At 36.1% G+C, this 27,023-nt stretch overlaps 3 protein-coding genes across 34 annotated transcripts in view; 1 reads left to right on the top strand and 2 right to left on the bottom strand.

Annotated features, from left to right (window-relative positions):
• kirrel1b (kirre like nephrin family adhesion molecule 1b) overlaps window positions 1-3,378 on the top strand; it is a 102,893-nt gene extending 99,515 nt beyond the window's left edge. The window contains exon 16 of the transcript XR_007925206.1: window positions 1,655-3,378. The gene's annotated coding sequence lies outside the window, so the exon portion shown is untranslated. The remainder of the gene's footprint in view (window positions 1-1,654) is intronic.
• The window catches only part of LOC127495712 (NACHT, LRR and PYD domains-containing protein 1 homolog), a 158,867-nt gene that overhangs the window by 45,402 nt on the left and 86,442 nt on the right, over window positions 1-27,023 (bottom strand). For 6 of the 32 annotated variants that reach the window (XM_051862909.1, XM_051862898.1, XM_051862877.1 and 3 more), the window contains 2 exons: window positions 4,731-5,007; window positions 4,344-4,599 (listed from right to left, as the gene is read on the bottom strand). In XM_051862909.1, coding sequence (XP_051718869.1) covers window positions 4,563-4,599; window positions 4,731-5,007 — 314 coding nt within the window. In that variant the 3' untranslated portion in view covers window positions 4,344-4,562. Of the gene's footprint in view, window positions 1-1,683; window positions 4,600-4,730; window positions 5,008-5,117; window positions 5,151-6,075; window positions 6,227-6,629; window positions 6,747-7,062; window positions 7,314-21,684; window positions 23,252-23,361; window positions 23,398-24,398; window positions 24,550-24,945; window positions 25,063-25,378; window positions 25,630-26,289; window positions 26,508-26,695; window positions 26,773-27,023 lie in introns of those variants that run through there. The other 26 variants (XM_051862957.1, XM_051862835.1, XM_051862966.1 and 23 more) reach the window with 23 other exon arrangements.
• LOC127495944 (NACHT, LRR and PYD domains-containing protein 1 homolog) lies at window positions 12,091-21,846 on the bottom strand. The gene is made up of 5 exons (XM_051863408.1): window positions 21,685-21,846; window positions 14,950-15,051; window positions 14,564-14,604; window positions 13,661-13,730; window positions 12,091-13,224 (listed from the first exon to the last, which is right to left on the bottom strand). Exons 1-5 carry the CDS (start codon window positions 21,698-21,700, stop codon window positions 12,239-12,241), a joined length of 1,215 nt encoding a protein of 404 aa, XP_051719368.1. The 5' UTR covers window positions 21,701-21,846; the 3' UTR covers window positions 12,091-12,238.

Below are 27,023 nucleotides of genomic sequence, written 5' to 3'. Positions count from 1 at the left end.
ACCAGTGCTTTTACAGTGGGGCAAAAAAGTATTTAGTCAGCCACCAATTGTGCAAGTTCTCCCACTTAAAAAGATGAGAGAGGCCTGTAATTTTCATCATAGGTACATTTCAACTATGAGAGACAAAATGAGAAAAAAAAAATCCTGAAAATCACATTGTCTGATTTTTAAAGAATTCATTTGCAAATTATAATGGAAAATAAGTATTTGGTCAATAACAAAAGTTCATCTCAATACTTTGTTATATACCCTTTGTTGGCAATGACAGAAGTCAAACGTTTTCTGTAAGTCTCCACAAGGTTTTTACACACTGTTGCTGGTAGTTTGGCCCATTCCTCCATGCAGATCTCCTCTAGAGCAGTGATGTTTTGGGGCTGTCGCTGGGCAACACGGATTTTCAACTCCCTCCAAAGATTTTCTATGGGGTTGAGATCTGGAGACTGGCTAGGCCACTCCAGGACCTTGAAATGCTTCTTACGAAGCCACTCCTTCGTTGCACGGGCGGTGTGTTTGGGATCATTGTCATGCTGAAAGACCCAGCCACGTTTCATCTTCAATGCCCTTGCTGATGGAAGGAGGTTTTCACTCAAAATCTCACGATACATGGCCTCATTCATTCTTTCCTTTACACGGATCAGTCGTCCTGGTCCCTTTGCAGAAAAACAGCCCCAAAGCATGATGTTTCCACCCCCATGCTTCACAGTAGGTATAGTGTTCTTTGGAAGCAACTCAGCATTCTTTCTCCTCCAAACTCGACGAGTTGAGTTTTTACCAAAAAGTTCTATTTTGGTTTTATCTGACCATATGACATTCTCCCAATCCTCTTCTGGATCATCCAAATGCTCTCTAGCAAACTTCAGACAGGCCCGGACATGTACTGGCTTAAGCAGGGGGACACGTCTGGCACTGCAGGATTTGAGTCCCTGGCGGCGTAGTGTGTTACTGATGGTAGCCTTTGTTACTTTGGTCCCAGCTCTCTGCAGGTCATTCACTAGGTCCCCCCGTGTGGTTCTAGGATTTTTGCTCACTGTTCTTGTGATCATTTTGACCCCACGGTGTGAGATCTAGCGTGGAGCCCCAGATCGAGGGAGATTATCAGTGGTCTTGTATGTCTTCCATTTTCTAATAATTGCTCCCACAGTTGATTTCTTCACACCAAGCTGCTTACCTATTGCAGATTCAGTCTTCCCAGCCTGGTGCAGGTCTACAAATTTTGTTTCTGGTGTCCTTTGACAGCTCTTTGGTCTTGGCCATAGTGGAGTTTGGAGTCTGACTGTTTGAGGTTGTGGACAGGTGTCTTTTATACTGATAACGAGTTCAAACAGGTGCCATTAATACAGGTAACGAGTGGAGGACAGAGGAGCCTCTTAAAGAAGAAGTTACAGGTCTGTGAGAGCCAGAAATCTTGCTTTTTTGTAGGTGACCAAATACTTATTTTACAAAGAAATTTACCAATTAATTCATTAAAAATCCTACAATGTAATTTCCTGGATTCTTTCCCCCATTCTGTCTCTCATAGTTGAAGTGTACCTATGATGAAAATTACAGGCCTCTCTCATCTTTTTAAGTGGGAGAACTTGCACAATTGGTGGCTGACTAAATACTTTTTTGCCCCACTGTAACTCTGAAAGCTGGAGTTTATGTAATGTTTTAGGATTTTTTAAACAAATGGATGCTACTCACAGAGTGTCAAAGTGAGCTTACAGACTCTTCTCTGAACACACGCTCTGCCTCCTTCCAAGAAAACCTCACGAGTATTTGACGCTTTGTGTTTCTATGTGTGTGAGAGAGAGTGTGTTTGCTTGTGATGTGAAGGAAACAACTGAATGTGATGAATCTCTTTCTCTGAAGTGTCCATGTGTTTGTCCTTCACACTTTCAAAGTAGAGTGCTTTTCCATATTTGTATCTGAACTAAATTGCATTTGAAAGCGCTTTTATAGTATTTTTCTAAGATGGTGGTAAGGGGTCAGAGATTGAATGGTTTTGGTAAGCAATGTAAAGGAGAAAATTGTTTAAAAAGCATTTTTTTATGTTCATGATTTGTACATTTGTCTAAATTCTGGAAAGGGATTTTGAATCAGATCATAAGAGCAAGTTTAGAATAACATTAAAATTTCTGTAAAATCTCTTTTATGCTAAATAAAGAAGGGCTTTTATTATATGAGCTCAGAAGCCTTGGCAACTTTTGCTCTGCAGAAAAGCTGAGTTTGTGCAGAATATGTTTCTGCTGTTGAGTTTAAATATGGCTTGATTTAGGCTTACTCTAATGAAATTTACAGGACTTGACCCTTGGTCTATATTAAACAATTTTGAACGTTCAAAATATGCAATGATCAATACAGTTTTGTTCAACAAATTAGCAACTCTAATTGGTTTTGTCAAAAATAAAGCAGAAATTTTACAGTGAATTGGTTTACAGGAGCTGCTCTGTTTAAAAAAAAAGTTTGCAGGTGCAGTTATGAAATGGGTTTTCATTAACCATGTTAGGTCTCTTGATGATTTTGAAACTTTTTTGGCAGCTTTATGTATGAAGAGAAGATGAATTTGACAATGATCAAATTCACATATCAGAGATGGAAAGATAAGCGAATGAATGTGCAATACTGTGTTTATAGTGTGTGAATATGAGAGCATGTTTCAGTGTGACTCTTGAAAAATTCATTTGTTCATGCTCCTGTTAAAAAAAAGACCTGTACTTCATATTGTTTAATATTAACTCTTTTTTTCATTTATGTTTTTTTCATCTTTTAAAAATGTAAAATAAAAAAAGAAAAATATGACCCATGCGTTTTCCCACAGCAACTTTTACGCAATGGTTTTTTTAATTGTATGTGGTTATCTTTCCACAGTAATATCAAATAAAAACATTTAATAGTAACTCATTGTCATACAGTACAGGGGGGGGGGGGGGGAATTACAATCTAATTATATCTGGATATAAAGTATACAGGTGCATCTCAATAAATTAGAATATCATGAAAAAGTTTTTTTTTTTTTTTTTTCCTGTAATTTTATTCAAAAAGTAAAACTTAAATATATTCTAGATTTATTAGACATAAAGTAAAATATTTCCAGACATTTTTGTTTTAATTTTGATGATTACAGCTTGCTGCTCATCAAAATCAAAAAATCAGTATCTCAAATTGTTAGAATATTTAATTTCAAGTTCTATTAAATTACCATTCTCAGGGTATAAATACTGGGTTTAGGTCAGTAATCCCAACAGCAGTCATGTGGAAGTCTGCTGACAGTTGTCCAGAAGACGATCATCAAGACCCTCTACAGTGAGGGTAAGCCACAGAGGGGCATTGCTGAAAGAGCTGGCTATTCGCAGAGTGCTGTGCCAAAGCATATTCATGGAAAGTTGACTGGAAGGAGTGTGGTAGGAAAAGATGTACAAGTGAAAGGAATGACCGCAGGCTTGAGAAGATTGTCAGGCGAAGCCGATTTAAGAACTTAGGAGAGCTTCAAAAGGAGTGGACTGAAGCTGGAGTCAGTGCATCAAGAGCCACCGCACACAGACGTCTTCAGGAAATGGATTACAACTGTCACATTCCACGTACCAAGCCACTTCTGAACCAAAGACAACGTCAGAAGCGTCTTACCTGGGCTAAGGAGAAAAAGAACTGGACTGTTGCTCAGTGGTCCAAAGTCCTCTTTTCAGATGAAAGTAAATTTTGCATTTCATTTGGAAATCAAGGTCCCAGAGTCTGGAGGAAGAGTGGAGAGGCACTAAAACCATGTTGTTTGAAGTCCAGTGTGAAGTTTCCACAGTCAGTGATGATTTGGGCTGCCATGTCATCTGTTGGTGTTGGTCCACTGTGTTTTCTGAAGTCCACAGTCAACGCAGCCATCTACCAGGACATTTTAGAGCACTTCATGCTTCCTTCTGCTGACAAGCTTTATGGAGATGCTGATTTCATTTTCCAGCAGGATTTGGCACCTGCCCGCACTGATTGGCCAGCAAACTCTCCTGACCTGAACCCCATAGAGAATCTATGGGGTATTGTCAAGAGGAAGATGAGAGACACCAGACCCAACAATGCAGATGACCTGAAGGAGCAACCTGGGCTTCCATTACACCTGAGCAGTGCCACAGGCTGATCGCCTCCATGCCACGCCGCATTGATGCAGTAATTCATGCAAAAGGAGGCCCAACCAAGTATTGAGTGCATAGAAATGAACTTACTTTTCAGAAGCCTGACATTTCTGTTTAAAATATCCTTTTTTTTAATTGATCTTATGAAGTATTCTAATTAATGAGATAGTGAATTGGTGGGTTTTTGTTAAATGTGAGCCAAAATCATCACAATTAAAAGAACCAAAGGCTTAAAGTACTTCAGTCTGTGTGCACTGAATTTATTTAATACACGAGTTCCACAATTTGAGTTGAATTACTGAAATAAATGAACTTTTCCACAACATTCTAATTTATTGAGATGCACCTGTATATATGTAACGGAGGCCAGCTAGTAGTCGCTGTGCGAGTAAACTTCACTCCTCTGATCTCAAGAGATGCTCTAGCGACTGACACTAGAGGTTGCAGCCTTTAGCCTCCTTGTTAGAGCGTCCGACTCGTAGAGTGGGGCAAGTAGTACCTGGGTAGAGTGGTTACATGTAGAGTATAAAATTTGAAAAACAGAATAATACAACATGTACATATATAAACATGTACAGTATAATAACGATGGAGCTGCTCTTTACGCCTCAAACTCAATCTCAGCATTACCGTGATGACGATCTACTGGGTCCAGACTCCAGTTCATCTACTAGATGAGGTTCATTCTCCTTCAGCCGTCTGTAGAATTCTGCTTTAACAGAATCTCCTCCAGAGTCAAGAGCTTCCAACAAGACTCTCATTTTCTGCTGTTTTGGTTCCGCAGCTTTAATCTTTCCCCATATTTCACTAGTGATCATGTTTTTACTCTTCAAACTGTCAGCAATCGCCATCACTGATGAAACTCTCTGAATGAGTTTATCTCCGTGTGTGTTCACAAATTCAGTTTCTGATTGAAACAAAAGATGATTTGAGTTAGTCTTCAGACGAGTGTACAATATGTGTGAAACAATTACAGAAATAAATATGTAATTGAAATATTAAGCATTAAAGTCAGACCTGGTTTAGGGGGTTCTACACCTTTACTTGGTGCTATTGATAAAAAAAAAAAAAAAAACATTTGAGATCACTGAGAAATCTGTCATCACAATCTTTTAGGTCTCACTCCTTACAGGGAATAAACCACTATCCTTCGAGTACCAGCCTTAAAGGGTTAGTTCACCCTAAAATGAAAAGTCTGTCATTAATTACTCATCTTCGTGTCTTCGTTCAGACTTTAGTTCATCTTCGGAACACAAATGAAGATCTTTTTGATGACACAATGCTGTTAGATTTCCTTTCATAGATTGCCTACGCAACTGAAACTTTGACAAAAGTTCATAAAGAGATCGGAAAACTAATCTATATATTAAACAAGTGGTTTATTCCAAATTTTCTGATAAGAATCAATCGCTTTTTATGATGAACAGATTTAATTTAGGCTTTTACTCACATGTAAAAATTGATCAGCGAACAGAAGCAGAAGCTCAACCAAACTTGAATAACATACATGAACAAACCTCTTCTGGGTGCTCAAAGGTGCTGCACAACATGAGAATGAACCTTACGTTTGAGTTTCCGGAAAAGGTTTGTTCTTGTTTAATTCAGGTTCGGTTCAGCTTCTGCTTATGAAGGTGAATATTTAGTGACAGAATTTTCATTTTGGGGTGAAAGGTTACTAGTACCACTTTGACGTTTTGTGGTAGTTACATAGCTGTCTATTGAGGGACAGAAATCTCTCAGTTTTCATTTAAAATATCTTCATTTGTGTTTCAAAGATGAACAAAAGTCTTACGGGTTTGGAACGACATGAGGGTGGATAAACGATGAATGAATTTTCATTTTTGGGTGAACTAGTTTTAATTTTTATCATTTAATGGATTTATTTAAAATTGGCAGAAAATACCTTTCATAGTTTTTAGCTTGCGTAGCTATTTTAAAGAATTTAAAGCTTTTAACAACAGAATTTCAAGACTACCTGTAAGAAAGATTCGCCGTCTGTTCCACACTTCCTTCCCACCTTCAGTTTTGTCTAAAATACCCAGTCTGACCTCCTCAATGTTGACATCCAGAAACACTTCAAATGTGGGATGATAGTTTGGGCCAAAATTACACTCAAACATCTCAGTCTGAAAACAAGAACACCAACATAAAGGTAACATTATGAGGTTGTTAGTTGTGACTCTGAATTCTGATTGGATGAGCTTCATTTAAAGGCCTCAAAATTAAATTGTTAACAGGTGTCTGTCTGTCATTTTACATACATTTAATATTAATGGACCAAGTTGCTAGACTTTAATAATCTACAGGTAGAATCATGGACTATATGGTCTATATGTTTTTTCTGATATTTATAATTAACATAATTAACAAAAACTGTGGTGACCAGTCGCAGCACTATATACATACCTTCTCTAATTCATATAATAGAATACTGATTAAAAAAAATAATTAATTGGACATGTTATACATCAACATATAACATGCTAAAATTCAGTTGAAATTCAAATGTTATTCAATAAAGATTGTTACCTTTGGTTGCACTTCACATTCCTCTGGCTGACAACACAGACTGTATTGTTGGTTAAGAATCAGGTGACATTTTGAACTTGTCTCAATGTATTTTTTATCCTGGTGCCTGCTCTGGACCTTGAGGAAAGTGGGCGGGGGGAGAGACAAAACAAAAAATGGGGTGAATTTACTTCAACATTTCTGCTACTTTCACACAGTATTTCAGCACAAACCTGCATCATATTCAAATCACCAAATGCACTCTAACACCAGGTGTTAACTACATATATACAATAACATCATCATAGAAAGCAATAATAACAATGTCAATATACAAAGGCCGTAATAATGTATATACACAAATATGCTCAATCTGTGTTTTTATTTTATAATACTCGGTTAAACAGAAAGCGCAGAGAAAAAACAAAGGAACAATCCGTTCAGATAGCAGTACCTCTGATAATGGAACATTCTCTGGAAGCAAGTGGACATTAAGTTTGTTCTTTTCAAGAGATAGCGCTCAAAGGAAGAGCAAAACCTGGCCTCTAATGGGGAAGCCAAGTTTACTTTTTATCCAGACAAGGACAAAATTACTGAGTTCTCTGATGTCAATGATCACATGAGTTTCTGTCACTTTGAGTGGCTGTATTATTTCTACATTACCACCAGTGAAATGTGCCACAGCCAAACCGTCCTTATTTTCCTCTGCAAAATACATTTAAGAATTGTATTATTTGGTAAAATAAAGGTTGCGTTTTTCTAATTATACAGTGACCAACATTTTACATGAAGTGCTTTTTATATAATCATTAAGATCTCTCATCTCACTCCTTGCTAAATATTTACATACATACAGTCAAGCCAAAAAATTATTCAGACATTTTTGATATTTTTGGTATATTTTTACTAGTGGGTGCAGGACACTATAGTTCATTTATGTAAATGAGGATAGCAAAATAAAGTAAACTGTGACATATTATACCCAAAAATTCTTCATACAGTGGACTACAGGTAAAACTGATAAAAACCAAAAAATATCTGACATAATTAAGATTATTTTTTTCTGACACAGTTTAACTCTGAAATCTTGTCATAATTTATTACCATGTTTTTAAACTATAATGAATAAACTGAATTGATGAATGAAATATATATGTCACGGTATGTGACCACGGGAGGAAGAAGGCAGGAGAAGCACGTTTCCAAAAGAACTCAAAGGTTTAATAACAACTCAAACAGGCAGGTAAACACATCCAAAACACAACAGTGACTAGACAACTGAGTGAGGTGAGTGGTGTGCTTAAAAGTCTGGTGTGATGAGGTGCTGATGGGGAACAGGTGTGTGTGATTAGCTGATGGTGGAGTGAGTGCAGGTGGATGGTGAGTGGCCAGGGAGGATGATGGGAAATGGAGTCCAGGACAGACGGAGACTGTGACAATATAAGGTGTCTGAATAAATTTGGGTTTGACTGTATCCTCAATAGATGCCGTTTCAAGTAAATGATGTGTAAATTGTCAGTCACTGTTCCATAAATTCTATACAGTTTTCCAAGACAACAACTGTGAAACATATGAATATTTAGAATGTAGATATAAACATACCAGAGAATATTTCACAGTGTGGAAAGTGCAGTTGTGAGACTGAACCTGCTGAACAGTCAATGCTGTACAAGGGTCCTGCAGCCTGCATCTGACCCAAACCATCTAACAGACGAGGATCAGAGACAATGTTATACAGCACTTCTCCTTCACCCTCCATCACAAACACAAGGTTGGTCAGACTGCACTGAAACAGACCAGCATGTGGACACACAAACCTGGAGGACATAATATTAATTTACACTGTATTAAATCATAACAGTATACTTATATTCTAACAATGTCCAAAAATAAAACACATTGTTCAATACCTGTATGTATTCTGTTCGTGTTTGTCTTCATCTCCTGTCTGAAATAGATCAGGTGTGAACAATTCTGCATTTCCTGAGGACTGAAGTAAAGAAAAGAATAAAGAGAATATTTTATCCTCCAAAATTTTATTTAAAAGATTAAATTTCAAATTTTTGTAAACATTTTGAATAATGGGATTTTAATCATTTATCTTACCCGGAAACCTCAATATGGGTTAAGTAACGTGATTACAAAATATTGTCATTAGATACAATACTCTACCACTGTTTTTAGTGAAATGTTTTATAGCTTCAAATCCATCTTCAGATTCACAGTAATTAATCACACAGAAATATCAACAGAACAAAAAAATTAGAATTGTTTTCAAGAAAAACTTAAGAATCCTCTTCATGACAGCTGCTACTCACTGATTGTGCTGAAGATGATTCTGCTTTTAATGATGAGCAATACCCAGAATCTGAACTCTCTACTTCTGTCAGACAAAACACAATTCAAACATTTTAACACCTTTAAGAACAAAAAAAAAAAAAACATCTAGCATTTGTCAGAAATATATATGGCTTCTAAAATGATCATACCCCAAAGCAACAAGTAAGAATGAAAATTGGATATGTTAAATAAAATAAATTAATTACAAATTATTAAATAAATCAAGGTAAATAAAATTGAGTTACTTGCCACTTGGCCAATAACTTTATTAGGAACAAAAATATTAATCTGCAATAACAGTCTGACTCAAATAAAATCTACTAAAGAAAACATTTGTCATCATCTGTGGGTTTTGTAATGTATACAACAGTGAACGCTTTACTATCAGATGTTTCTGACTGTTGTCAGTTCTCTAGATTATTCTCAGGAATATGAGTTATAATAAGGTACGTAATGAAGGCACAGATCCAGCTCTATGGCAGGAGTCTTGATGACGATTATTATTATTATTTAAAAAAAAAAAAAAAAAAAAAATATATATATATATATTTACTTACTTCTGCTCTCTCTCTTTATTTTCTTTATCTTCAGCTTCTCCACTGTGAATTTCTTCCCATCTGGCCCGATCAACACTGAATTTCCCCAGCTAATGAGAATAACATTCAACACTCATGATAAATGAAAAATTATTATTTTCTCTATGTCTACAGAACATAATCTTCATGATGACCTGAAAGAGAAGACTAAAGTAATGTCTAATATATAACTCTTACACAGCCAGAATCAAACCCATCTGCTTCAGTGATTTCTTCAGGAATTTCTTCAAGTTGAATCTATTAATGAAATTTATCCTAAATTTTTTATTTATTTATTTATTTTTTAATTAACTACATTCATTCTAAAACTATAAGCACTTCTGGCTTACTGTGATCAATGGCTGGTAAACCTAGAGTTATTTATGATAGTTAGTATGAGAAGTCATGTGGATAACAAACTATTAAGATATTTTATAAGATTTGTTTTTTTTTTTTTTTTTTTTTTTTTTTTTTTTTTTTCACTATAGTAATAAGAAAACAACACAAAACCTATGTAAATGCTCAGATATTGCTGTAGTTACCTGAGTACAGTCAGGCTGGGACAGGCCTGAATGAGGGACAGGATTTCAGGGGCCAATGTGCCAGTCTGATGTGAATCCTGCAGACAGACTTTCTTCAAACCAGACAGTGATTTCAGGAATGTAAATAGTCCCTTTCCCCCAAAACCCCTAAACAACACAAAACCCACATGAAGTAGTAAATGTGACATGCTTGTTCTCAGTGTAAAGATATACATGCTTTGATTTTATAAGAATAAAAAAAAAGAAATTAACTGATTTTTCTCTAATAAACACCTAATAAATCTACCCACTGATCATGATGTAAGATCCTTAAAAGGATAGTTTACTAAAAAATTAAAATTCTGTCATTTACTCACCCTCATTTCACTGCAAACACATTTTATTGGTTTGGAACAACACAAGGGTGAATAAATAAAAATTTCTGATGTACTAATACTTTTATGATATTTTTGATGTCAAATTGCGGCAATTCTTAAGGGGGTATCTGAAAAAAAGAAAGAATGAATCTTCCACTCACAAATGTGATAACTGTACAGCTGTGTCTCTTTGTGTGAATTCACCCAGTTGATGGTGGAAACCACTGAGCTCGGACAGGTTAAAGTTAATGATGTGATTGCTGATCTGCTAAAAGACAACCTGAAGCATTCACAGATATAAACATCAGTATAGGTTTATAATAAGCATCAGGTTTTAGGATGAGACTGCAATTTTGTACGTGACAAGTGATAAGATTTTCATACGTGATGTCTTCATCTCTGACTGACACAGTGATCTCTGGGCAATATCCACTTTCAAGATATCCAGGCTGCTTTAAACTGGCATTTAAAATAGTTATAGTATTTAATGAGTGCATTTCATTATTAGACATGACAAACAATTTATAAAATATACTGAATAACTAAATATGGCAATGAGTACAATTTTATTCTAAAATTAATTATACATTACTTGAGTTTATTCAGAATCTTTCCTTTACCAGCAGCTGAGATCAAACCAACAACATCATCTGAAATTTGATCCATCATCAACCTTTGAAAGTAAAAAAAAACACAATATAGCCTATCAGATTTGATCATCTTTATACAAACAGTCAATTCTGGGCTTGTGTGTGTTTTCAGTGTTTCAGACTAAAGTATAGGAGCAGTTTTAAACAGAGATGTGAAATTTTGCCTGAAGCCTATTTTTTAAATTTTAGAATATTTTTGACTAAGCATTTTCTGTCACTCCTACAGAAGCCCTAATCTACGCGTTTAGGGCTTCCATACTCTTGCTTGTGTGTATTTTAAGGTGACTTAGTTATAGGGCTTGTTAAAACAGAATGCATTTTTGCAGTACTTATTTGAGAATAAAAAAAAAAAGAAAATTTAGAGAAAATTTATTTTGTAAGAATAAAGTAACTACATCACCTTAAAAATAAAGTGTAACCACAATTTAGAGTTGCCAAGTGTAATAATGTATGTCATGTGTTGATGTGTCAGAAAAGATACAAAGTCTTAATTTCACTCACCACAGCTCTTTACAGCGGTACAGTTCAGGTTGAAGCATCTCCAGATTTTCAGATGTTACATGGAGTTTCAGGTTTCTGATGTGTTCACAGCACTGTAAACAGTACTTCAACACCCAACAGTCTGTCATTTTCAGTGGAATATTAGACAGATCTATGAAAATCAAACTTTCCAAGACTTTCCCAACAAAGCTCTTGTCATGGAGCTCATAGAGACAATGGAGAATGAACAGCATGTGTTCATTTTGATATCTTGGTGAGCACTGATCGAGCCATTCCTTAATCTGGGATTCTGTCTTGCTAGAGACGGCCATGTTGTGCTTTTCAAAGAATGAGGGGATCCATTCTTTCTTACAGAGACCACAGAGGAACAGAATCACAGGCTGCAGAAGCTTTGCATGTCTAACTTCTACATCTGCCACTGAAAAGTCTCTATCAGACCAACAGGACAAAGCCCATCCTCTCTCTACAGTGTTAAGCAGCTCTCTCACTTTCCTCTGGGACTCTTCTTCATCCAGAAGGACATAGTACAGAGCAGTGAAGAACTCCTGAAAACTGAAATGCATGAAACTGAACATTGTCTCCTGGTCAATTCTTCTCTTAGAGAGAAAGTTGCACAGGAATTGACAGCCAGCAGGGTCTGAAACTGTTTCATTCACACTTTTTTCATCAAACAAGACTTGCTGTTCCAGCATCCCTCTCTCTGCCAGCTGACCCAGACTCCTCAGCAGGGTTGGGACAGGACTGACTCAAACCCTGGCAGTGATGCTCCAGTAGAGTGGACACAAAATCAACATAGATGGAGGTGGTGGTTTCCAGTCCACTTGTTACATTTGCACCAACTCTGACCATCTCACTGATGATCCAGCAGATAACAGGAATGGAACAGGCAGTGAAGAGGGTTCCATTTGCTCTCACGCAGTCATAATCTTTCCTGAAGAACTTCTGGAAGTACCCCTCCACCTGACTCGCAGAAAAGCCCATGATCCCAGTGAATATGATCTCAGAGAATCTCGGTCGACCTTTCAGCAGCTTGTTCACAGTGTTCTTAGTTCTGGTGGTAACCAGCAGATTGGACTCAGGGATGAGGTATCCCCTAATTAGGCCACAAAGAATGACTTCAGGTGGGGCTTTTTGAAGTGGATGAGTGTGTGCTGACATTTCATAAATGTCCTGTGTGAGTTTCAGCTCATCAAATCCATCAATGATGAAAAGCACATCCTCTGGTAACTGCAGTAACATCTGTGTGACCTGATCTGATGTTAAACTGCAGCTGTAACTCAAGAGCTCAGTTAAGTTCATCTCCTCAGAAATACACATCAGCTCTTCACACCTCAGAAAGAAAACTACAAAAAAATGTCCAGAAGATGGCCAGAAAACACGATCAGATGCCCAGTCCAACATGATCTTCTGTGCTATGAAGGATTTGCCACTGCCAGAGTCGCCTTGGAGAATGACAGTCATTGAACCATATAACTCAAGGAGCTCATCAAAACTGATTCTGTTGTTAAAGCTGCCATTTTCATTTTTCTGAATGATCACTGGTTCAGTATACAGGGCAGACAATGACTCTTTTTCACCAGACAGGAAGCTCCACTCACTCTCATACTTCTGTATGATTGACAGCTTATATTGATGTACATTCTCCTGAAAACCTGTTGTAAAATATAACTAACATGTAAAATGTAAGAGCATATACAGTAACAAAACAACTTACTATTGCCTTGTACCTACTGTTTTTCAAAAATATTGTATAATCATTAAAATATCATTATTAAAAATAAACAAAAAATATACACTATAAACTATATAATCTTGTGTTTTAGTGGTATTCTGTAAACTCTAAAGAATACTGTCAATAACGTAGATCAACAAGCTCTATGCTCGGTGTCACTGTATAAATTGACAACTCATGATCCAAATTATACCACTACCTGAAACCATAATGGAGCATAATCTCTCCCAATACACAACAGTCACTAATGTGAACAAAGCCTTTGGGTGTTCAGTGTTCTTCAACTGGTGATCCACTAGTACTATTTTTGGCAAACAAAGCAGAGTTCTAATTTTTTAATTGACATATGGGCATACCTGTCTCAGAAGGGCTGGGTGGAGTCAATGTAAATGTTGGTTCAGTTATGTCAACCAATTTCAGGGGATTCTACAGGAAAACCATTTGATTAAATGAGAAAATATAAAAGCTTATCACACTGAATCAACAGAAAATAACAAAATATTGCATTATACTTATTGCAAAAATATTGTAAATACATTAAATATTAATATTAAGTTATATTTCCATTTATAGATTATACACTGACATTTTTGAACCGATAGAATGCATTATAATTTAATAATTTAATAAGTGAAGTGACTAAAAGTAGATTTGGGAGCACCAGCTAACAAAATTAACAATTAAGGATGAAGTCTACATGAGATGCATGAAAAAAATGTGTGTATGCATGCATTCAAAAAAAAAAAAAAAAACATGCAAGGAATGGCTCCAATGAAAAAAAGGTGTTTTGGGAATTGCCAAGTCAAAGTCCAGATCTCAATCCAACTGCAGTGGGAGGACTTGGGTCATATACAGGAATGTAGTGTATGTAAGAAACTCTCCAATATCACACTGTTAAAAATATTCTGTATGAAAGAATGGGCAAAAAAAAAATGCCTCCAATCAGATTTAAGAGACTGTTAGACAACTTTATGAAATGTCAAAGGGAGAATTACAAGTAGGAGTATACTTTTTCCACAGAAGACAAAAGAATGTGTGTTGATTAAAAAATTTCAGATTTTTAGTTATTTGTTAAATTATATCACTTTTTCCCAGTACTGTCCAAATAAATTTTTTTTATGCCCACATTTGTGACAGTTGTTGTTTCAAAAGACACAGATACACACAAAACACAGGTCAAAAATGAAGACAACTCATGACCTCATTGTATTAAAGTGTCATTACACCAAACACATGATAGAAAATCCCTTTTTACTTACATACAAGGGGTCCACAGATGACGTCATTTCGGCTAGCGATCCTTGAAAAGAATTATAGTTCATGTCAGATGGACTGAGGATGAACTATAAAGCAGTATGAAGACAATTTCATATGGATTTTTGTAGAAAGTTTGACATGAGCTTAAAGGGACAGTTCACCCAAAAATGAAAATTCTGCCATAATTTACTCTATTATGATATGATATGTCTATACTGTTATGATATAGCCTCATATGTATATTATGGTCAGTCAGCTTTGTGAAACAGAAGTACAAGCTTTCTTCTATGGAATATTATCATATTTACATTTTTAATAAATTACATAAATTTGTATGTATTTTCTTACAGTTGTGTAAGGTAAATAGTTCATACCCTCTTAAACTTACCCTCTAACTTTGAGCTCATATAGTCTTTTACTTTTGGCTTCCACACAAGTCCTGAAGGGCCAGTGGGCTCATCGTCTGTATCTGATGACAGCACGATATTTTCTGAGAAAAAGAATTTAAGACACACACAGGTCAGCTGGACTGAGAACAGCAGTGAAAAGTATCAAGTTACAGCATAACAAGCTTGATGAGAACATTTAAGAGGGCTATGGGGGCTGTCATTGTGGGGCCTATAAATGAATTAAAAGTTTTTAGTCTAAAACGGTTGTTCTTAATCCTGGTCCTTCGGATCCACAGAACTGCACATTTTGTATGTTTTTATTATCTCACACACTCAGTTGAGTTCATGGAGCTCTCTTTTATAAACCTTTACCATTGTTTGTTGTTGTTGTTTTTAAGTTGCCAGCATCTGGCAGAATTTTTGATCATTTTCACAAAACTTTTATGGCACCCAGAATATTTTGTTGTATGAATATCTGAACATGCAATATATCAAAAGAAAGAACAGAGCCTCTGCTTAAAATAATAATAATAATAAAAATAATTAAAGCTGCAAGCAGTGATGAAAGGGCCCTCGCACCCGGCTCACCGCCACCCGTTGGCCTCAGGAAAACAGTGAACAGTGGGTGACATGCATGTAAGCGAGTAAATACAGGAGAATTATGGCAAAGTCATTTCAAAGTGCCAGACTTTCTGCTGCCAACAGGTGGCGCTTTGAGCGTAACTGAATATTGCCATGCTGATGTCTTCAGGCCAGGACTATTATCGAACAGGTGAAGTTTGGAGCAGATCGGACATTGTATGCCTGAGTTACAACAACTTCCTGTTTCGTGTCGTTAATCGCAAACATTAGCACTCAGCCAAGTGTTGCATGACTTAACGTGTTTCTAGTATGTTTGGAACTTCTTGGCAAAATGTGTTTCAGGGAGTGAATTACAGTGTAAAGCATGCCATTTCCTGTTGCCAGCAGGTGGCGCTATGACTAACTGAATATTGGCATATAGATGTCTTTAGGCCAGGACTCTTATCACACATGTGAAGTTTGGGGCAGATCAGACACTGTATGCTTGAGTTACAATAACTTCCTGTTTCATGACGATAATAACATGCTTTAGCAGTCAGCTAGGTGTTGCTAGCATGATTTAGAATGTTTCTAACATGTTTAGTTTGACATTGCATGCCTGAGTTAAAGCAACTTCCTTTTACACTGTATTAATAGCATGCTTTAGCACTTAGCTAAGTGTTTTGCTAACATTTTTTCTAGCATGTTGCTAGCCTGTTTAGAACTTTCTGGGATATTTTAATATGCTGTCAGGAGACCATAACAGCGTTAAACATGTCACTTCCTGTTGACAGCAGGTGGCGCTATGACTATAACTGAATATGGGCATGGACATGTGTTCAGGAAAGTATTTTTATTAAGTGTGTGAAGTTTGGGGCAGATCGGACATTGTTTGCCTTAGTTACAGCAACTTCCTCTTTCATGGCGAAACATCAAAATTTGTCAGGCCACCAGGGACACACCCTTTTACGAAAACTCAAGATCTTCGCAATTTTGCGTCGCACAAGCCTTATGATTACACAAACCAAATTTGAAGATGATCGGATTAAAACTGTAGGAGGAGTTCGTTAAAGTACGAGGCCTAAAAATGGCAAAAACTGCAAAAAAAAAAAAAAAATCGCACAGGAAATTCAAAATAGCTGACTTCCTGTTGCGTTTAGGACTTAGCACCGTTGAAGTTTTATAGGTGGCGCTATCGAGCAATTTTGCCCCACCCATTTCTGAAACCTATATCAGATGTCCATTTTCGCCAGTCCTGACGCGTGTGCAAAGTTTTGTGAGTTTTCGAGCATGTTTAGGCCCTCAAAAATGCGATAATGTTTGGAAAAGAATAGTAATAATAAATATAGCTGCAAGCAGCGATGACGGGCCAAAGCCCAGAGGCACCGCCACCCCGGTGGCTACAGGGCAACTGTGCACGGCGGGCAATGGGCATTTAAAACAGTTAAACATAAAAGGACTATGTCAATTTCAAACCACATTTACTGCAGCAGCTGATGCTCCTATGATCACAAACCACAACAGCCACATCCATGAGATCGTTTAAACTGAGATGACTTTCATGTCATAGAATGTCATAAGTCATCAATATCATCCTAATCTGACATGTCTGTGTTTTTTCTCAGACAACCCCTATAAAAATTCTAGAGCAAATTACATACTGTTATTTGTGCAAACTCCACAGTGCTCTGAGAAATCTAATCCAGCCTTAATGCGAATATCTGTGATTGCTGATGATGTGTAATCCTAACACTTCTCTTCATGTGTTTTTTGACCTCCCTGAGCTGTTGTTTGTGCACAAATCTTATGCACCGAAAGCATGCTTTCATTTAATTTTAATAAGTGTGGTATAAGAGGAAAAATAAAATGAAAAAATTAAATAGAGCCAAATCACAGAACCTGAAAAGACAATTTTAATGTCAGTCTCAGATAATAGTAAGGTACATGTCTAGATTTTTCTGCTCACTTATGCAAGTTTATTTTAAACAGCCACTTTTATAATCATGTGAAATTTACTGAAACAGGGGTTTTTAAAAATGTAATTATATCAATAAATAATTAATTTAAAAATTCTAACTGTAATTGTAAAAAATAATAATTGTAACTTAAACAACATTTAGAAAACTAGTCCTGTCCGAATAGTGATATAGTGTTATGGTTCAGTTTCAAATGAGTGTGAAGTTCTCATTTGCAGTTCAAAATTTTTATAAGTTCATCAGTAAATAAGTAACCAGTAAAAGGGTTAAAGACCACTAATCAAGATTGTAATACACACACAAACAGGGAGGGGAGATATATATATATATATATATATATATATACACAGACAGAGACCCACACACAGACACCCCCCACCCCCACAACACACACACACACACACACACACACACACACACACACACACACATCCAAGTGAACCTGAGGTAGTATGGGGGAGGAGAGAGAGAGAGAGAGAGAGAGAGAGAGAGAGAGAGAGAGAGAGAGACAGACTGAGAAGATCATTTTAAACCAAAAAAAAACATCTAAATTGTGACATAAAGTAGCCTTTGATAAATGTTTAAATATACCTGCACAAACAGTATAAAATAAAAACTAAATCATTCTTCTGTCTATATAAACTATTGATGCTTGATTTATCCAACCCTGTTTAAAAATAGGTATATGCTGCCCTCTAGTTGTTACTCTATGTATGATATTTATCCTTTTTTTCAATCAAATATAATTAATCGGTCTATTTTTAACTTACACATGCTTTTTAAATTTAAAAAAATACAAAAATAAATAAATAAAATGTGTTTATTTCAAACATTTGTATTATTCTATATATAAATTAATTGTGTATAGTTTTTTTTTTATATAGAAAATATGAGTCATTCCGTTTTCCTTTTTTGACATTACTTCAATCTATCACCATGGCAACATCGTTCGAGATATCCATTATCCATTCTCAATTTAACATCTTCAATATCATAGCACCATGGTAAAAAATGTTTGGTCTGAATCAAATAAACCCCCTAGAAGTAGTAGTTTAAAATTCAGAGCCTGTTTATTCAAAAAATCCACATTCAAACCAAAATAGCTGACTTCCTGTTGGTCTGAGGTAATGACTGTAAATTAGAAAGTTGTCCGGCTTAATGAGAGTTTGGTGACTGTAGGTTAAACTAACCCCCCCACTTTTGTCCAAAGGTGGCGCTATAAAGGCCCTGCTCCCCGCCCATGTCTACATCTGCTGTGTATTGACATTACACTGATGGAGTTTGAAGCACATCAGGTAAAAATAACAGAGTGATCTCAAAGCATTTTGAAAGTGACACACTTCCTGCTGCCAGTTGGTGGCGCTATAACTTTGACTCACAATAGTCACATCCATGTGATCAGACTCCTACAACCAACACACTGGTGAAGTTTCATAAAAATCAATCAATGTATGCAGACGTTATAACACACTTCCTGATTCCCTTTTCTCACCATAAATTCGTTGCCTCGCCACGGCCAAACCGTTCGAGATATCAAAAATCTGCTGGCAATTTTTCATCATCAATGTCTTGACTTCATGCTGACCAAGTTTGGTGGTGATCGGATTAATCACCTAGGAGGAGTATATCAAATTCCAGAGCATGCATTTTTCAAACAAACCATAATAGCTGACTTCCTGTTGAGTACTGAGTTTCATACTAATACGTGCAAGCGCGTTTGATATATGGACCAAGTTTTTGGACCCCGTTCAAGAGGGCGCTGTCAAGCCCCCCTGCCATGCCTGGGTACCAGCTTCTGCCCGGCCCTGATGGCCGCGTATTCCGATGTGTGTGCAAAGTTTCAAGAGTTTTCGAACATGTTAAGGGCCCCAAAAGTGCCAAAAACATAGAAAAAAAATTAAATAATAATAATAATAATCCTTAGAAAAACAATAGGGCCCTGCACCATAGTGGCTAGGGCCCTAATAATAATCCTTAGAAAAACAATAGGGCCCTGCGCCTTAGTGGCTTGGGCCCTAATAATAATAATAATAATAATCCTTAGAAAAACAATAGGGCCCTGCGCCTTAGTGGCTTGGGCCCTAATAATAATAATAATCCTTAGAAAAACAATAGGGCCCTGCGCCTTAGTGGCTTGGGCCCTAATAAACGGAACAATTCCAATAGGGTCCTCACACCATCGGTGCTCGGGCCCTAATAATAAACGGAGGAAATCCAATAGGGTCCTCGCACTTTGGTGCTCAGGGCCCTAATAACAATGTGCTATCTTGTGGGTAAGTTTCATAAAAAGGCAACATTTTGAACAAAAAGCTGAGAAATTCATATTTTTGACAAAGACTACATCCAGGGGGGTATACCAGAAAGCAGGTTATGTGACATACCTGGGTATGTTTAAGGGTAAGTGTAAGTGGATAACCTCAACTTTGGTTTCCAAAAATGGAGGTAACTTTAAGTGTATGTATAGCCATAGCAACTTATTCTCTGAGCCTAACCTGCTCCGGAGCAGGTTCTGTTCCAGGGTTAGTTTACTTCAGAGACATTTAGCGCATGCGTGCCGTATTGTCTTGTACAGAAGCCTGAAATGTATTGGCTCCTCTTTTTTAAATAAGTATAAGTAATGAGTATAATAACTTTTTTTTAAGTATTGGCTCTCTTTTTTAATTAAAAAAAGTTTTTAGTAAAGTTTTTGTTCTTCTAATAAAATTTTAGTCGTCTTTTTTGTCAACAATATTGCATGCTGATATAGTCACAGTTATCATTTAATGGCCTTATCGTCTTGTGATCATCTTGTCTTAGGGGAAAAACTTTGTTGATGAACATTGATTCACACCCTATTTTATGCACTTGACAAACACATTAATTATTATTTGAATTATCACTGTCATTTGACCATGTAAAATGAACACTAACTTTTAACACTAACTTTTTCACTTTTTTCATGAATTCATCTTCCAAACCGTGTATATTTCTTATTCTGAATCACTACGGTACGCCTATAATAAGTGTTTATATTCGGACTATTTTAGACGAATGGGACGCCAACTGATGCGGAGTAGGCCTACCACAGATAGGCTACATAGATAGATACAAGATACATACTGTTTTGTTTATTAACTGCTAGAGTGCCATAAGTCAGCATAGCTATATCACCGTGAGTACAGTAGACATCATAAATGTCATGACATCTTAACCTGTTTAATCCTAAATTTTTCCCAGACATGAAAATATCCAAATGAGGTGTCATTAGTTGCCCCTTGAAATAATCAATAATTATTTGTTGAAATTTTTATGGAAATGTGTTGAAAAATTGTGTTTTTGTTTGGCCACAATTGTGACCGGTGGAATAATGTGTAACGTTACGTTATAGCCTACTGAAAATTCTTATAGCCGGCCCAGTTATTTAACACATTTTAAACTATTTCATATCATTTTAGGGTTGCTATTAAATATAAAAACCCTTATACAACACTTATAGGAATACGGAGATAAAAGACAAAAAAAAAAAAAAAATACAACCGTCTGTTGTTTTTTGTTTTGTTATGTTGGTTAGCACGTTTTATTGCAGTGAACCTTTTCAGTCGTTGATCGGGATCCTTAGGAATATGATAAAATGATTTCTCCTTTGCTTTCCCCAGCCTGTTCTGGCATCCTGGCGCACAGCAGCTGTCCAACATGTTGAAATAGTAAGGTTTGTAGGTCTAAACATGTCTGGTTTTAAATTATTGTTCGACCACTATCGATACCAACGCTACAGCGCTCTAGCCATAGACATTATGGCTCTAGCGCTCTCCTGATGGCCTGCATTGAGTTGTTGACCCAATTAATTAATTAAAACGAGAACGATTCATTCATTTAAACGATTCACTTGCTCATAAACATCGTTCATCATCCTTCACTTATTCGTTATTCATTAGAGGTATTAAAATTTTTTTTAAAAAAAGTGGATAAACGTTGGCTATGTTCCCTCAACATATTAAGTCGACCACAAGAAAACCAAGAAAAAAATGTCATTCCCTCAACATAGGAAATGATCACTTTTGTAAGGAGCCAAATAAATGAATTAAAACATCAAACTTAAATAACTTTAAAAACAAAGACATTCCGAATTTCATTATAGGCATTATAAGTTCAGTGAAACTGAAATAGGGCCTATTGTCGTTGTATTTCGCAATTTAATTACATAAATAGTTCACTCACTTCGAGGATCCGCCATCGTGAAGGATCGAATTTGTCCTGCGTTTTAAAATACAGTAAAAGTATTATTTGAATAGTGTTCCTAAGTTCATACTGCAGTACAGTGAGAATTCAAAGAAACTACACTGTTTGTTCTGTCATCATTTAAAACGCAAAAAAAAAAAAAAAAAACTTCCTGACTCTAGAAACAGGAAGTAGCCCGAAAAGTAGATTTCCGAAACCGAAAGTAGATACCCTTACTGCCGGCCCAGTAAAGTGCAACATAACATCTTAATATTTGTTCTTTTCTTTTTTGTAACTATTACAAACATTCAGTAGCCTATTTAATTATGAAATAAAGTAGGCTAGGCCGGGCTAGTTTTACACTTTTTGCTGTAAGCCTACACATACTGACCAGAATACACATGGTATTTGTTTTCTATGATACCTTGATGTCAAAAACCTATAAATAATTCTTATTTCCCACAATTAATGGTTGAAGACAAGGAATGACTGTATTCGTCCTGTCCCCATGCCAGTAACACTTAAAAAGATATTCATTCATTGTCCAATTGTCGGTGCAGTCAACATGGGACCATAACACAGTGTTACATCTGTGCCCCGCTTACCACCATATATTTTTGCCTAATTTTTTTTTTTTTTTAGTTTAATTCAAAAAAGACACATCGATATTTGCAACAGGTAAAGTTTGTTTCATGACCATGATAACAATGTTAAAAATAAAATGAAAAAAAAAAAACGTACTTGAAAATACATTTTACAAATATTTTTGCTGTAATGTGGACTGTGTACTTTAACTTTACCACACAGATGACAGGATGCTAATTCAGCTGAACAATGACACTATTTTCTCTTAGAGCTGCTGTACAGCCAAAATTTGAATCATGTTCCTGTTATCACTGTAAAGCTGCTTTGAAACTGTCACTAATGCGGCCTCTGTGGCTCCCTCTGATCACCAGCTGAGGGCTCCGTCACCGGAGTACTGAACTCGTTTGGACTTCATTTCCCATAACCCACTGCCTGGCGCTGATCACGCGCTCACCTGATCCCCTTCTGGTGGACTATAAAATGCGCACTCACACACACACACACACACACACAACCAAAAAAATGAAATGTAACTTTAAAGGGGACCTATTATGCAAAATGTTACATGGTGACAATCTAATTTATATCTGGATATAGAGTATAAAATTTGAAAAACAGAATATTACAGCATGTACATATATAAACATGTACAGTATAATAACGGTGTTGCTGCTCTTTACGCCTCAAATTCAATCTCAGCATTACTGTGGTGACAGTCTACTGGGTCCAGACTCCAGTTCCTCTACTAGATGAGGTTCATTCTCCTTCAGCAGTCTGAAGAATTCTGCTTTTACAGAATCTCCTCCAGAGTCAAGAGCTTCCAACAAGACTCTCATTTTCTGCTGTTGTGGTTCTGCAGCTTTAATCTTTCCCCATATTTCACTAGTGATCATGTTTTTGCTCTTCAAACTGTCAGCAATCGCCATCACTGATGAAACTCTCTGAATGAGTTTATCTCCGTGTGTGTTCACAAATTCAATTTCTGATTGAAACAAAAGATGATTTGAGTTAGTCTTCAGACGAGTGTACAATATGTGTGAAACAATTACAGAAATAAATATGTAATTGAAATATTAAGCATTAAAGTCAGACCTGGTTTAGGGGGTTCTACACCTTTACTTGGTGCTACTGATAAAAAAAATAAAAATAAAAAAAGACATTTGAGATCACTGAGAAATCTGTCATCACAATCTTTTATGTCTCACGCCTTACAGGGAATAAACCACTATCCTTCGACTACCAGCCTTAAAGGGTTAGTTCACCCTAAAATGAAAAGTCTGTCATTAATTACTCACCTTCGTGTCCTCGTTCAGAGTTTTCAGAACACAAATGAAGATCTTTTTGATGACACAATGCTGTTAGATTTCCTTTCATAGATTGCCTACGCAAGAGATCGGAAAACTAATCTAAATATTAAACAAGGTTTAGTCCAAATTTTCTGAAGAGAATCAATCGCTTTTTATGATGAACAGATTTAATTTAGGCTTTTACTCGCATGTAAAAATTGATCAGCGAACAGAAGCAGAAGCTCAACCAAACTTGAATAACGCACATGAACAAACCTCTTCTGGGTGCTCAAAGGTGCTGCACAACATGAGAATGAACCTTACGTTTGAGTTTCCGGAAAAGGTTTGTTCTTGTCTTATTCAGGTTCGGTTCAGCTTCTGCTTATGAAGGTGAATATTTAGTGACAGAATTTTCATTTTGGGGTGAAAGGTTACTAGTACCACTTTGACGTTTTGTGGTAGTTACATAGCTGTCTATTGAGGGACAGAAATCTCTCAGTTTTCATTTAAAATATCTTCATTTGCGTTTCAAAGATGAACAAAAGTCTTACGGGTTTGGAACGACATGAGGGTGAATAAACGATGAATGAATTTTCATTTTTGGGTGAACTAGTTTTAATTTTTATCGTTTAATTGATTTATTTAAAATTGGCAGAAAATACCTTTCATAGTTTTTAGCTTGCGTAGCTATTTTAAAGAATAAAATTCCCAACACTGTAACCAAGGGCATAAACATGACATTTCTCACAGAGGAGTGTCTATAGATAAACTTAAAATCTCTCCCAAACTTTCTCAAATCACTTACTTCTACACAAGCTTTTAACAACAGAATTTCAAGACTACCTGTAAGAAAGATTCGCCGTCTGTTCCACACTTCCTTCCCACCTTCAGTTTTGTCTAAAATACCCAGTCTGACCTCCTCAATGTTGACATCCAGAAACACTTCAAATGTGGGATGATAGTTTGGGCCAAAATTACACTCAAACATCTCAGTCTGAAAACAAGAACACCAACATAAAGGTAACATTATGAGGTTGTTAGTTGTGACTCTGAATTCTGATTGGATGAGCTACATTTAAAGGCCTCAAAATTAAATTGTTAACAGGTGTCTGTCTGTCATTTTACATACATTTAATATTAATGGACCAAGTTGCTAGACTTTAATAATCTACAGGTAGAATCATGAACTATATATGAACTATATGGTCTATATAGTAACACTATATGGTAACAAAAACTGTGGTGACCAGTCGCAGCACTATATACATACCTTCCCTAATTCATATAATAGAATACTGATTAAAAAAAAGTAATTGGACATGTTATACATCAACATATATCATGCTGAAATTCAGTTGAAATTCAAATGTTATTCAATAAAGATTGTTACCTTTGGTTGCACTTCACATTCCTCTGGCTGACAACACAGACTGTATTCTTGGTTAAGAATCAGGTGACATTTTGAACTTGTCTCAATGTATTTTTTATCCTGGTGCCTGCTCTGGACCTTGAGGAAAGTGGGCGGGGGGAGAGACAAAACAAAAACGGGGGTGAATTTACTTCAACATTTCTGCTACTTTCACACAGTATTTCAGCACAAACCTGCATCATATTCAAATCACCAAATGCACTCTAACACCAGGTGTTAACTACATATATACAATAACATCATCACGGAAAGCAATAATAACAATGTCAATATACAAAGGCCGTAATAATGTATATACACAAATATGCTCAATGTGTGTTTTTATTTTATAATACTCTGTTAAACAGAAAGCGCAGAGAAAAAACAAAGGAACAATCCGTTCAGATAGCAGTACCTCTGATACTGGAACATTCTCTGGAAGCAAGTGGACATTAAGTTTGTTCTTTTCAAGAGATAGTGCTCGAAGGAAGAGCAAAACCTGGCCTCTAATGGGGAAGCCAAGTTTACTTTTTATCCAGACAAGGACAAAATTGCTGAGTTCTCTGATGTCAATGATCACATGAGTTTCTGTCACTTTGAGTGGCTGTATTATTTCTACATTACCACCAGTGAAATGTGCCACAGCCAAACCGTCCTTATTTTCCTCTGCAAAATACATTTAAGAATTGTATTATTTGGTAAAATAAAGGTTGCGTTTTTCTAATTATACAGTGGCCAACATTTTACATGAAGTGCTTTTTATATAATCATTAAGATCTCTCATCTCACTCCTTGGTAAATATTTATATACATACAGTCAAGCCAAAAAATTATTCAGACATTTTTGGTCTATTTTTAGTAGTGGGTGCAGGACACTATAGTTTATGTAAGTGAGGATAGCAAAATAAAGTAAACTGTGACATATTATACCAAAAAATTCTTCATACAGTGGACTACAGGTAAAATTGATAAAAACCAAAAACCAAAAATTATTCAGACACTTTGACCTTATTCAGACATGTTTGAATTATTCAGACGTTTGCTTAAGTGTTATCTGACATAATTAATATTACTTTTTCTGACACAGTTTAAGTCTGAGATCTTGTCATATTTTATTACCATTTTTTAAACTATAGTGAATAAACTGAATTAATGAATGAAATATGTAAGGTGTCTGAATAAATTTGGGTTTGACTGTATCCTCAATAGATGCCGTTTCAAGTAATTGATATGTAAATTGTCAGTCACTGTTCCATAAATTCTATACAGTTGTTCCAAGACAACAACTGTGGAACATTAATATTTAGGATGTAGATATAAACATACCAGAGAATATTTCACAGTGTGGAAAGTGCAGTTTTGAGACTGAACCTGCTGAACAGTCAATGTTGTACAAGGGTCCTGCAGCCTGCATCTGACCCAAACCATCTAACACATGAGAATCCCATGAAACAATTTTATACTGCATCTTTCCTTCACCCTCCATCACAAACACAAGGTTGGTCAGACTGCACTGAAACTGACCAGCATGTGGACACAGAAATCTAGAGGACAGTGTAATCATTTTCATATTAAGTCATAACTACCTGCATCTTTTATTTTGTGAAAATGCAGTATAACTCTATTTTACAGTTTATGCTCAAAAACTTAACACCTTATTTTCTATAGCGTGTCTCATAAAAAAAAAAAACGTAAAAACATAAAATAAAAACAATAGTGTATGTATCAATACCTGTATGTATTTTTGTGTTTGTCTTCATCATCTCCGTGAATGAGTTCAGGTGTGAACACTTCTGCATCTTCTGAGGACTGAAGTAAAGAAAATAAGAAAGGAATAGTTTTTCCTCCAAATACTGTTATTGAACATATTAAATGTTAAATTTCTGAGTAACATTCTGAGTAACAATATTAAATTAGAATTCATCTCTAATATTTTTGTGTGATGAATTACTGTGAATCTGGAGATGGTTTGGAAGATATAGTATATTCCTTAAGTAAATAGCAGTGCTGGCAAGGCAGCAAAAGAATAGATTTAGGAAGGAAGGAAGGAAGGAAGGAAG

Source organism: Ctenopharyngodon idella, chromosome 2 (assembly GCF_019924925.1).
Source record: "Ctenopharyngodon idella isolate HZGC_01 chromosome 2, HZGC01, whole genome shotgun sequence".
Lineage (NCBI taxonomy): Eukaryota > Metazoa > Chordata > Actinopteri > Cypriniformes > Xenocyprididae > Ctenopharyngodon > Ctenopharyngodon idella.
This window is presented reverse-complemented; position numbering and strand designations above follow the sequence as displayed.

Excerpts from the sequence above, each read along its gene's own strand:
- LOC127495944 (XM_051863408.1), bottom strand. Across the intron at positions 14,605-14,949 it reads TATGAGCTCAAAGTTAGAGG|GATCGCTAGCCGAAATGACG; the intron begins GTAAGTTTAAGA and ends ATTCTTTTCAAG. Across the intron at positions 13,731-14,563 it reads CATCTGTGGACCCCTTGTAT|AATCCCCTGAAATTGGTTGA; the intron begins GTAAGTAAAAAG and ends GTTTTCCTGTAG.